This window comes from Culex pipiens, chromosome 1, assembly GCF_016801865.2.
Source record: "Culex pipiens pallens isolate TS chromosome 1, TS_CPP_V2, whole genome shotgun sequence".
Classification (NCBI taxonomy): domain Eukaryota; kingdom Metazoa; phylum Arthropoda; class Insecta; order Diptera; family Culicidae; genus Culex; species Culex pipiens.
In genome coordinates, this window is record NC_068937.1 from 128,456,951 (window position 1) to 128,470,362 (window position 13,412).

Consider the following 13,412-nt stretch of genomic DNA (forward strand, 5'->3'; position numbering starts at 1 on the left):
ATTTTTTTTGTGAAAAATTTCTTCTTTTATAAATGTATAATTTAAGAATGAAGCATCTTCCAAAGAGATGTGAGCAGTATTCGTACTCAAGCATTTTGAGTGGTTAGCGAGTTTGGCAAACTGTCAAACACGAAAGTTCGAGTTTGTTTGTTTGACATTGTCTAATACCTGCTTGAGTAAGTGATACTGTTCACATCTCTTTGGAAGATAAGATCTCACCTAAAACTCGTAAAGAGCCATTTTGAAAGTTTTAAAAATATTGTAAATATATCTACAGACATACGGAATTCAACTTGTAAAAAATCATTCAACTACAAGAAAATGTAATTTGTTATTTTTTATAAGAAATTTTAAACTTGCCTCTGTGACCAGTTTATTTAGATGAGAAAAAAAATGCAGAAATTATGTTTTTCATGACAAATACTAGTTTCAGCTCTTGAACGAATGGTAAAGCTTTTTAATGTTGGTTTTACTCCAAACAACCCAATGTTTTCAAATATTTGAAGCAAGCTTTGAATATATTTTAGCATTTTTTGAGAAAAAAAAAACAAAAGAAAGTATTTTTTCAATGATTTTTTTTTGTATTATTATGCAACATGATTTAAATTATACGATGAGCATGAGCATGAGAGACCACCCGTAGTTGCTCCTCCGTTGCTGAACAGAACCGTAATATCCTTTCAGCACTTCTGATCATAGGTTTCGACGATCTAGTGGTGTTTCCCTTATCAACAGCATGTATGAATGCGCTGAAAAGATAAAACACCATGATTGCCAAAACTAGATTAGTTGCGAACAGGTAACAGTCATTGACCACCAACGGCGCCCGCCATGTCATTTTGTAGATCTCGATTTTAAGGGACGGGAATGTTAGTTAGCGCAGGTTGCTACTAGGGCAGCTTATTTACTCTATGCTTGCACCCCACGAGCGCCAGGAACCTTTGCACAAATTCGATTTTCATCTCATTTGATCATGGTAAACAAAACCGTAAAATTTTAATTTGCAGGTAAGGAGTTAATGTTGTTTTGATGAAATAACATCAATCTGTTAAAAGCTTACCTAAGTGTCATAATTTAATACTCATTAAGCAAGATCTATTCCCAGTTGCTTCAAAAATTAATATTATCAGAAGTAATTCTGATATCATAATTTCTGATAATCTGATTAATTATATATAAACCAAATAATACATTTAATTGAACAAAATCTTGTTGAGTTTGTTCATTTATTATTTTTTCAGAGCTCCAAAAATTTAAGAAAATCTATCTTCCCCTTGAATTTCGGGAAATTTGTTAATTTCCCGGGAAACGGGAAATATTTTTTGTCGGGAAATCCCGGGAATTTTTTCCTGGGACGGGAAATTGGACGCTCCAGTTCAACTGGACAGAAAGATGAACTCCATGTTATAATTTTAATTTTCAACATGAAAGAACTTGAAATGTTTTACATAAAACAACGTTACATTCAAGGTAAGATGATAATTCTAAGAGATGTGAGCAGTCATTCAGTACCAATTGTGTGAAGAAAATTTAGTTACAACATCAAATTTGTAGATTTTTGATGGGTAAAATTTACGTAAATTTTTCGAGATTTTAAATTTATTCTTAGTCAAGTTTTTTTTTTCTGATTATGTGTGTTTCTGGAGCATATAACTTCATGATTTGAAATCCAGACCCTTAGTAGCATTTAATTTTTGTTATAGCTGGCAAAAAATCATGTAATAAGTTGGAAATGTAGAAATAACATCAGGATGTAGTATAAACAATCAATTTTAAGAGAATGAATGCATGTCGTTTGTAACTAGTTTCCGTCAGAATTTTAAATATAAAATGACTTGAAGTGCTTCGAATCCCGGACACTGCTAAAAGCTGATTAGAATTCCGGACACTCGCTTTTTCTTATGAATCGCACAAATTTGAACGGACATTTTAGTTAATTGCTTTGTTTAGGTTTGAGACTGCTGTTAAGCTGTTAACATCATATTAGATATTTTGCATAAAAATTTGCTCGAATTCAAGCAAATTAGAACCATAAATCTCTGGTTAGCCTTCCCGGTGCTTCGAACGTCTATGAAATATTTCAGTGAAATGTTTAAATTTTTTGGTAAACTCATATTAAATTTTATTAAATGGTTTTGTCATTGACTACAGCGTCCACATAAATTTGAAATAAAAGTTAATGTTAGAATTCATCAAATAACACACACAGAAAAAAAATCCTGGTAATATTACACCTGGAAAGGGTTACATGTGGTTACATCTTTTATGTCACAAAAAAATGTGTAATTTTACCTCCGAAAATGTGTAATTTTACCACTTTTGTTGTAATGTCTGTTTTGACAATTGTTATGCAAACATCTACCCAAATAATTGATAAAACAATATGAGGTGTCCGGGTTTGGAAGCGTCCAGGAATTCGTATCATGACGTTATTTTTAGGAAACTGCCTGTTTTAATCCTTAAAATCTGAAAAAAAAAATCTGAAAATAACTTCAAGACCAAATACAATGAAAAGTTGAAGTTTTGAGTTTTTGCAGTCAAATACTTGAATATCTCTGGTTAAATAAACCGTCATCGCTCAAGAATTTCCAAAGTTCTAAACAATCTCAAATCTAAAACTAATCCGCTGGCTAAGCAGCAGACACGAACCTAGGGCTGACTAAACGAGCGAACGTCGATCACTGCCTCGTTCTGATTATGGTGGTGTATGTTTTTTAATGTTTATTTAGTTTTCTCACATCGCTAACGCAAACCAGCGATAGAAATAGAGTAGAGGGAGATGCTGGTGGTGGTGCTAGTATCGTACTCGCAGACCTTTGGTAGTGGTGAGTGAAGGGCGTACTACTACTCCACACACTCAACGCAAAGCCACCGTGGTAGTAGTTTTAGTTTTAATAAATTCGAGTTGACGATGACGCAACAATGCTGGCTGGTGGTTTAGAGCAGGGAGTTCGGCAGGTCGTCGTCGTCGGCGCGGGGAAGGTTTTCGGTCGTGTGTGCAATGCATTCTTCGGGCGTTTTTTTTTTTCGGCGCGGCTTTGAATGAAAAATTTAAGCCCATCAAACCCCCGGCGGAGACTGAGCGTTGTGTGTGTGTGTGACGATGTGTGTGAAGGGAGAGGAACTTCACTCATGTAGACACGGCGACCACTGACAGAGTGTGAAAGTAGCTGAACGAGCACGTTTTCTCCACATGTTTCACACGGAGGGAAAACGATGATTTGTTAGTTTTTTTTTTCTCCTCACTAATCCATAAGTAGTGGCAGAAAGAAAATAAAAGTATTGCCAACTCTTCGAAGAGGGCCCTCAATCGAATCGAGTTTCAAGGAAAAAAAGAAGACTTGAGCTCAACTAACTCGACGATGTCTCCACATCGCGACTTCAACTCAACTCCCCGACGCAAAGACTTGGGACCGATTATTGCATGTCGACGGGAGAGTAAAACGAGAACGGTGCTTCTGGTAATTACTAGAAAACGAGCTCAATTAGACTAAACAACAGAACTGGCACAGTCAGGCAGACAGACTTGGAAGGTTCGACCTAGCAGCGTTTTGGTTTGTTGTTTTGTTGTGTGAGAAAGAGTGGTTGATAAATAATTAATTAAATTGAAGTTGCAATTTTACGACAGTTGCTGGTTAAATCCAAAAAAGCTTTTGAAAAGAGATGTGTAATACAACAATAAAGACGGCCAGTCCTACTGCGTTGTGTTTGCCACAGAGAGGATATGTGAACGGATCACATTTCACAGAATCTACCGTGGAGGAAGGATGCATGGACATACCGTACCAAACGGTTACAGACTAAACTGAAACTTACGAAATTATGTCGTAACGTCAGCTTCCAACGAACTGCCGTTTACAAACCCAATTTATTTGGGCGACAACACCAAAAAAAATGTGGTTTGTTGGTCTACTATTAATTACACACTTATCTCGCACCAACCAATCCCCTCGTGACGACGACGACGATGGTGATGATGCATTGCACACCAATACCAGAGCGAAATCTGCATGTGATGGTGACCATCCCACCGTGCCGGACGACGTGGATAGGCGGACGGTTTTTTGTTGTTGTTGTTGTTGAGCCCAACTAGCGACTACTCTGCGCGGATGGGTAATTTGCCCTTTTTGCTGCGAGACTTTGCAAATCTCGACGGAAACTAGCGATTTTAGTGGGGATTTGGATGTGGTCTGGTCAGTAAACAATGCTTAATGTACTAATGAATACTTGGAAATCTAATTGGTAAATACTGCAAAAGATTACCAAAATTACCGCACCAACATAAACTATTGAATTCATTGAGTATCGTTATCTCATGACAGGGTTGCCAAATGACACATGACAGAATAATGTTCCATAAAACATTCCATACGATTCATAATTTATCATGGTTTCACTAAACACTTTTTAAGTTGCTGTTCCACCACGGGAAATAGTTTACAAGTCTATAAAAGTATTTTGACATGTGACCAATTCTCTGAGATTTCGGTCATTCGATTTTTTTTTGTATTTTTTAATCCGGTTGAAACTTTTTTGGTGCCTTCGGTATGCCCAAAAAAGCCATTTTGCATCATTAGTTCGCTCATATAATTTTCCATACAAATTTGGCAGCTGTCCATAAAAAAATGATATGTGAAAATTCAAAAATCTGTATATTTTGAAGGAATTTTTTGATCGATTTGGTTTCTTCGGCAAAGTTGTAGGTATGGATATGGACCACTGAACACTGAAAAAAATGATACACAGTAAAAAAATGTGGTGATTTTTAATTTCACATTTTGTCACTAAAAATTGATTTGCAAAAAAACACTATTTTTATTTAATTTTGATGTTTTAGAGGACATCAAATGCCAATTTTTCAGAAATTTCCAGAATGGGCAAAAAAACTTTGACCGAGTTATGATTTTTTGAATCAATACAGAATTTTTAAAAAAATCGAAATATTGGTCGCAAAAATTTTTTAACTTCATTTTTCGATGTGAAATTGAATTTGCAATCAAAAAGTTCTTCAGTGAATTTTTGATAAAGTGCACCGTTTTCAAGTTAAATCCATTTTAAGGTAACTCCATACCTACAACATTGCCGGAGACACCAAATCGATCGAAAAATTCCTTCAAAAGATACAGATTTTTGAATTTTCCCATATCATTTTTGTATGGACAGCTGCCAAATTTGTATGGAAAATTATATGAACGAACTAATGATGCAAAATGGCTTCTTTGGGCATACCGAAGGCACCCAAAAAGTTACAAAAAAATACAAAAATTAAAATTAAAGAAAAAAGACCGATTCCGTAGAGAACTGCTCGTGTTTGCAAACAACTTTTTTTCAGATTGTTTTGCATAGGTTAACAAAAGTGAAAATTCAAATTCCAACTAATCTTGACACTGGGAGAGTAAGGTCAACTGACTTGAAGAAGGATTATCAAACCTTTGATCTTCTTGAAGTTGTTTTAGTTCCACTCAAGAAGTATTCCTATGATAAGTCAGTGTTGCCAGATCTCCAATATGCCTTTGTTGTTGAAATGTGTAGTAAGATGATGTATATTGCTAGAAAATACATTTTTGTTACACAGCAAAAAATCTTAGGATAAAATCGCATGCAAAAGCATGCAGATCACCTTTGCGAGCAAAATCATGTAATATTGTATGAGAAAACGTGTACAAAAAAAGCATGAACGAAAGGAAAAAAAAAATATTTTGCACAAAAATAACAACAATCTGGTGGGAGTCATATTCAGATTACCAAGCCCGCGCTCCAACCAACTAGGCTATCTCACCGTCTTGAATTTATTTGCAATATTGCATGCGGTTTTACTTAAAGTTAAAAAAAACTTTATCCCTAAATATTTTACTACCAAACAACATTATTTATAAAAAGAAATCTAATCTAACACAAACGTCACGTTTTTAACACTCTAACGCCCATAGCTGTTTGCCTATCGTAAAAATAGTAAATGGCTAAATTTTGGTACAATAATGCAGGAAATACTTCACTTTGACCCACAAACATCGAAATGGTGCAAAAAAGTTGAATTTGAAGTGGTGCACCAGAGCACCATCAGGAAGATGAGCAACTTTTTATAAATCACAACATCTCGTTTTCTTCAAATCTATTGGTGGTTCAGTTATTTGAAAATGCTTCGAAATGTGTTTAAAACTACTTATTCTTTGCTGTAGGACCATATTTCTGAAGTATGAATTACAAATTCTAAAATCTCTGAATTTTCAGATTTCTTTGATTGGCTCAATCGAAACTCACAAACAACCATTTTCATGATAAGGAAAATAATAAAACCTTCGGTCTAATAACAATGTTTTGTCTTGTTTATGAATAGCCAAAACGTTTATAAACTGTTGTTTTGATTAAAAATAAGCTTTTTCTGTAATTTAGTAAAAAGTGCTCCTGAATATTTAGTTGCTCATATGCCTAAGTGGTGCTCTGGTGCATCAATTGAAAAAGGTTGAAAACACTCAAAACCGGTCCAAACTCACAATGTTATTCACAGGGGTTCTTGTCCAAGGTTCAAATGATAGCAAAACATTTTTTGTTTCATAAAATTTTGTGTTTGGTAATTTTTACGGACTTTCGAAAACAGGTCTTATTTATTTCCCTAAAATTGGACCATTTTTGTTTACATTTCGTACTGTAACTTTGCTTGTGCTTAACCAAATTTTGTGAAATTCGGGGAGATGTTAGTATACATTCTACATGAACACCTGCAACATAAAAGACCATGATAAGTTGTTTCAGTTCCGAGATATTTGAGTTCAAAGTTTTGGTGCTCTGGAGTAACCATGGGCGGCAGAGGGTTAAAGTACCTCCGAGAAACCCCGGAAATGCATTACAAAAATTAAAACGGCCAGCCCCACAGCATTGTGTTTACAGCGCAAAATGAATTCTGAGCAAGGATCACATTTCAGAGAATCTACAATGGAGGAAAGATGCGTGGACATACCCCGCTTTCAGTCAGAGCTAAACTAAATCTGACGAGATCTTCAGCATAAAAATTTGTTAAATTTTCGATTAGGTCATAGTAAATTTTATTTTAAGAGTATAGAGCAATTCCAGCCCAAAACAGGAATTTTTCAAGTACTTTTTTCTCGACCCTCTCCGATTTCAATGAAACTTTGCAGACATGTTATCCTACGCTTATATAAGCCATTTTTGTGTATATGGAGCCAGTTCCACTCGATAATGACATTTGAGAAGGGTGTAAGTGTTTTAAATATTTTTGTAATTCGGAATTTAAAAAATTCTGTATCTCGAAGCCGTTACACCGTATCAAAAAGTGGTCAGAGACAAACTTGTAGGAAATTTGACGGGCTTTCCGAAAAAAATACACTGAAAGAAAAAAACACTCTACTTTTACGAGATTTTTCGATTTTTAAGTTTAAAAGTCAAATTTGAGGGGGAGCCCACGATTTTTTTTCGTTCAAAATTTTTGTGAAGATAGCCTAAAATGTTACAAAAAGACTCAAGAAAAATGCAGGATGGAGCAACTCACCTAAAAAAATACAAAAATCATTTACTGAAACGGTTTTTTTGAAAAGTGCTCTAAACGTCAAAATTTTCACAAACCGATAGTGGGAATCGATTCTCCAGACAATTTTACATAAAAGTCTCCATATTGACTACTGTCCTAAGTCCAATCCTTGTGAAGTTACAGCGGTTTTAAAAATAAAAATGTTGAAAAAATAGGTTTTTTCATGTTTTTTTTTTGCAATTTCTATATGACAGACTTGATTTTTCAGTCTCGAAAATATTTTTACCGAAAAGCTCGTCCAATTTCCCATAAGATTGTCTTTGACCACTTTTCAAAATAACTCATTTTTTTGATGATTTAAGCTAATTTACTATCCAGGTTACTATACTACACTGAAAAAATATTATGTTTTCAGTTATGAGCAATGTAATTAGCTTATATCTGTAAGCCCATACATCCAATTGAAATGTGGTCAAAGACAAACTTATGGGAAATTGGACGAGCTTTCCGGTAAAAATATTTTCGAGACTGAAAAATCAAGTCTGTCATATAGAAATTGCAAAAAACCATGAAAAAACCTATTTTTTCAACATTTTTATTTTTAAAACCGCTGTAACTTCACAAGGATTGGACTTAGGACAGTAGTCAATATGGAGACTTTTATGTAAAATTGTCTGGAGAATCGATTCCCACTATCGGTTTGTGAAAATTTTGACGTTTAGAGCACTTTTCAAAAAAACCGTTTCAGTAAATGATTTTTGTATTTTTTTAGGTGAGTTGCTCCATCCTGCATTTTTCTTGAGTCTTTTTGTAACATTTAAGGCTATCTTCACAAAAAAATTGAACGAAAAAAAATCGTGGGCTCCCCCTCAAATTTGACTTTTACACTTAAAAATCGAAAAATCTCGTAAAAGTAGAGTGTTTTTTTCTTTCAGTGTATTTTTTTCGGAAAGCCCGTCAAATTTCCTACAAGTTTGTCTCTGACCACTTTTTGATACGGTGCAACGGCTTCGAGATACAGAATTTTTTAAATTCCGAATTACAAAAATATTTAAAACACTTACACCCTTCTCAAATGTCATTATCGAGTGGAACTGGCTCCATATACACAAAAATGGCTTATATAAGCGTAGGATAACATGTCTGCAAAGTTTCATTGAAATCGGAGAGGGTCGGGTACAACCGATTCCCGATTTGGCATGGAACTGCTCTATATCTTTCTACTCTCCCTTCAAAATTCCTCCAAACAATTAGGGTGCTTGAAGAAATCTAAAATTGAAATTTTTATTGAAAAACATAACTTTTCCAGTTTATTTTTTTTTAATTTTAATTTGAATTTTTCTTGGTTTGTTTATGTTTGTTATCTTTCTTTAAGATCAAAAATTGGTGGAAAATTTGATTTTTAATTCATTTTTAGGTTGAAGTCCGGGATCGCGTTGAACAGGCGTAAAAGTTTGTGATTTTTTTTTCATAATTGATTTGATTGATTTGAATTGATTTGTAGCATTATCACTGTAGTAATGTATAAAGCATTTTGTAACATGTTGATTTTGAAATTTCGCAATCTATTTTACAGTGCGCCAAAGCACAGCAATGCATTCAAACACCATAAAAAATGAAGCGGCCAGGCCTACTGTATAAAGTTTATCGCAGAGATGATTCGTTGAATTTAACTGATTTTGATATGAAAATGAATGTTACATGTTATTTCTACATCTCTATATAAGTTTGAGATTAAATTGAGTCTAAAAGTATTTTAATGTTATAATTAGTTTAAACAACTGTATAGCATTTCCCCCAGAAGAAGCACTAGCAAATTTCGACAGAAATAATTCAGATATCGATCACGAAAGGAACAGTTTCCAAGAAAAGAGTATCCAACTAAACCTCCTTCAAACTTAAAAACATCACTCAAAAAACGTGGCCCCATGATGTTTGCCATTCGGACAACATTGACTGTGCAAGTCGACAGTGGAAAGTTTCCTGCTCTTGTCTCGTTGTTTACAACTAATCGACCTCGTTGTCCGCACCGCCCTGCCCCATACTTAATCTGTACCTCGTTCGCGAGTACAACACTACACACTAAACATGCCGTTTTTACACGGGGAGGTAGATCCTTCAAATCGGGTAATCCAGAGCAATTTGGGGGCAGCACCTTTTTGTCGGCCAGCAGCGATTCCACCTTTTCACAGCGATTCACCATAATCTTTTTGCTTCACAGCCCTTTGGTTGCACCTTCCACAAGAATCGATCTCTTCAACCAGATATTTTCACTTTGCACAGTCCACCAGCAGCTCACTCAATCCACCGACGAGTGAGTGGAGGCCATTTTCTAGCACTGCTCAATTCTCAGACACGTTTGCCCTGTCTCGTCCGTCCACACACCACACACTCGAGTTTCTTCTGCACTTGCCCCCCCTCAACTACTCGTGGTAGCGATTCTTCAATGATCCGTGTACTCTTCCTTCCTCAAGCCGGATTACAGACTTCTTTTCTTCTGACGGAATGCTTCGGGAACCGTCCAGCAGGCAATCCCTCCCGAAATCCAAACCTTCACCGTCGTAATCAGGTGGCACCCCGTCCAAAATCACTGCACTGCACTTTTTCACGCTCTGTCTCACTCCGGCTACCGTCCCGTTCGTGGTTCGTTTCTTTGCCGGTTTGCTGTCTCACTCTTCTGTCCCGTACACTTCACACACGCACACTAGCTCGACGTAAATATCTACTGCTGAAACCATTACCATCGAAGAACAACCCGATGTACGAACCGACGACCGACTGATGGTCAATCACTAATCGCTGTCCCATGAGTCATGACCATGTCTGTCTGTCCCACCGCGCACTGCACAAAGAAGGTCGGAGATATCTAGGACACGTCACGCGAGAACCGTCTCGAGGGATTCCCAAACACGAAACACACCTTCCAGGACTCGATCGATTCCACCCTCCCATTACCGGACTAGGACCGGGGACGAAAAAAGGACACACGTACGAGAGACAACGTCAAAATCGCGAACCGTCTAAAGGTAGCGGTATGCGTGAGATCCGGCCGGATGCACCAATACCAGCGCATCCATTATAACCACATTCCGGGGCGAACGCACCAATACACACCGATTCTTCCGAGTTGCCGGCATATTGGTGTGATGTCCCAAACTACACTACTACCCACATACAGGACAATCCACGGCGACGACGACGACGGAACATCAGACCGACCAGACGACGACGGTCAGATCTTCACGGCGATGGGATTGAGCAATCGGCTGGCAACACTGCCGGAAGGTCGTTTCACCAGCGAGTCCAAATTGGTGGTCACCAAACTGGACCGCACCAACACCCCAGCGCAGCGCCCCTGTTCGGGTGTGAAAGTCGGCTCGACACCAACATTTTCAAGGGAAATGCAGGAATAACATTAGCGGTGGGGCGGCCTAGAAGAAGACGAACCTGAAAGACAACATACGGTCGTCGTGTCTCGCGCAGAGGCAGCAAAATTTCATACCTCTTTCGCTGCGTTCGACGGTGGACCGTGTCGGTATTAAACTGGATGCTAGTATGCGTGAGATGTTGGTGGACTTTGCCGGTACCAATACACCGCAGCGAGCAGAGTTTATTATGGAACGACGTATACGTACGTACAGCAGCAGGGCACGTACGAACGGGGCAGCAGTGGTGCCAACCACGGTCGTGATGACCATCAAAACATTGGGTGGTCGTCGTCGGTCACTAGTCAGTACTGTCTCATCTGTTATGGAAAGTTTTTGGACACTTAGTAGCGAAGACTGTTGTAGATTTAGCGATACTTCACATAGACGCCCTTGCTCATACATTGAAAACCAATGATCAATCAGATCAAAACCTGAAAGAGAATGAAGTCATTCGGTTGAGGAGATCCCCACGTAGATTCTTTCGTTCTCAAGCTAAACCAATTTCAACGAATCATATTAGCGTTTAACTTTACGCAGTAGGCCTGACCATTCCAATGGTTATCGTAAATGAATCTATTTTTGGTTTTAAACGAAAATCCAACGAAAGGAATATCTCAAATCTCACGTGATACTTTGTCGAAGACGCAGCCAGTGTCGGACTAACATTCCTATCCACTTCACAGTGATCTTTCTACTGGTCGTAGCCAGCGCCGGTATTGATTAGCAAGATACGGAGCATTTGAGAGTTGCGAAGTGTTGATGATTGATCTGTACTCTTCAACTGTGGTCCACAGACCAATTTTTGAAGGTACTGTTCAATAACGGAGTAACAGCTATGCTAGTGCTAAATTCAACGAAAAGAAGTTGCATACTAAAGCGGGAATTTGACTATGTCAAACAAACTAGCACTTTTTCGTGTTTGCCAGTTTGACAGACAAACAACTCAATATGTATGCAGGCTGACGTTTCTACAAACAAATGCAAGCAAACTACCAAACTGTCAAAAAGTGCGAGTTTATTTGTTTGTCCTGTTCTAATGTCCTCTTAACTTTTTTAAATCTCTTTGTTTTGAAAGCTGTGTTCAATTCCAGAGTACTGAGGCTGTAAAAATCTTTATTTTTCCCTTGTTCGGGAGGTAATTTTTAGCAACTTTTGTTCTACGAAAAACTATACATCTCTTGTTTTATTTTCAGTATTTTAATTTGTAATTATCTTGTTTGTTTTTGGTAGTATTTGACCTATTCTACCACCTCCTATCATTACATTTTGCCTTACTATTTTTTTTCATGTTTTTACAGTAACTTTTTCGATTTTTTGCTTGTTTTTCATATTTTATGTAATAAAATGGCATCAGTATCATTCAAATTGTAAAAAAATGCGTAGATGCATAGTCTGGGAGACTAGAAAACTGCATACTTCTTTTTACTTAAATTTTAGGTAAAAAACACAGCCAAAGTTGACCCCTCAAAAAAATACATTTTTAAAAACATTAGCAAAGTCACTTAAAACAAGTAAAACTACCAACCCACAAATTTTCTAAAATTTTAAGAGTTCTTTTTTCCAATTCTTTTGAAAGATCAAAAATTGGTTGAAAAATGGATTTTCAGCGATTTTTTAAATCGAAGCCCGTCTAAACGCTGGGTTGGGTTGTAGAGGGTTAAGAAAACTTCTCGGCTTGAGATATCCAGCACTTATAGAGAACTCATTAATTTCAATTGCTCGACTGTAGCTAGCTTAAATTGAATGATCAATAGGTTATAGGGTGACCATACAAATGGGAAGTTGTAGGGAAACGAAATCTCAAATTTTTCCCAAATTTTCCTAATTCCTGGTCCAACTAATGATCAGTTTGGTTTTAAAGAAAATTTGGTAAAACATTGAATAGAAATCAATCTGGCCGTTTTATAAAATGTTATAAAAATATTAGCAAATTCTTTTCAATAAGAAATTAATAGTGCAGATATGGCAACCCTGCAAAAAAACTATTATTACTTAACTTAAGTGAAGTGGTACAAAACTTGAATTTGTATGATAACTTAACAAAGGTTGACAAATTTAGAACGAATCATTGTTTTCTGACGAGATTTGTAAACATTAATTGTGCCCAGAGTTTTTAAAGAACTAGATGTTCCAGTCTAAATATAATACAACGTTATGCAATCACAATTGAAGTGGTTACGCTTATAAAGTAATTTTATCTAAATTTGTTTGAGCTTCAAATGTTCGTAATGTGACTCAAGAACTCGTACTTTCGAATAGGGTTGCCAAATATTTTTACTCCATGATTCATTGTGATGGATTCTCGAGTCAATATCCATAAGTGTGGCATGATGAAAACCGGTTATTATTTTCATCAAAATGTCTGAAAATCGGTTTCTAGAAAGTTAATACGAAGTATATAAATATAAGCTAGGTGCTCATAACTTTAAAACATCATGTCCAATTTTCTATCTTTTCATAGTTTTTTTTTTTTAAATTATAAAGAAATGGGATTTATT

The 13,412-nt window shown here is 36.5% G+C and overlaps 1 protein-coding gene across 7 annotated transcripts in view; it reads right to left on the reverse strand.

Annotated features, from left to right (window-relative positions):
• LOC120423554 (ankyrin repeat and KH domain-containing protein 1-like) overlaps nucleotides 1–13,412 on the reverse strand; it is a 78,544-nt gene that overhangs the window by 56,452 nt on the left and 8,680 nt on the right. The window contains exon 1 of one of the 7 annotated variants that reach the window (XM_052707873.1): nucleotides 9,642–10,553. The exons of 5 other annotated variants lie outside the window; for them this stretch is intronic. In XM_052707873.1, coding sequence (XP_052563833.1) covers nucleotides 9,642–9,689 — 48 coding nt within the window. In that variant the 5' untranslated portion in view covers nucleotides 9,690–10,553. Of the gene's footprint in view, nucleotides 1–9,641; nucleotides 10,554–13,412 lie in introns of those variants that run through there. One more of the 7 variants, XM_039587403.2, reaches the window with a different exon arrangement.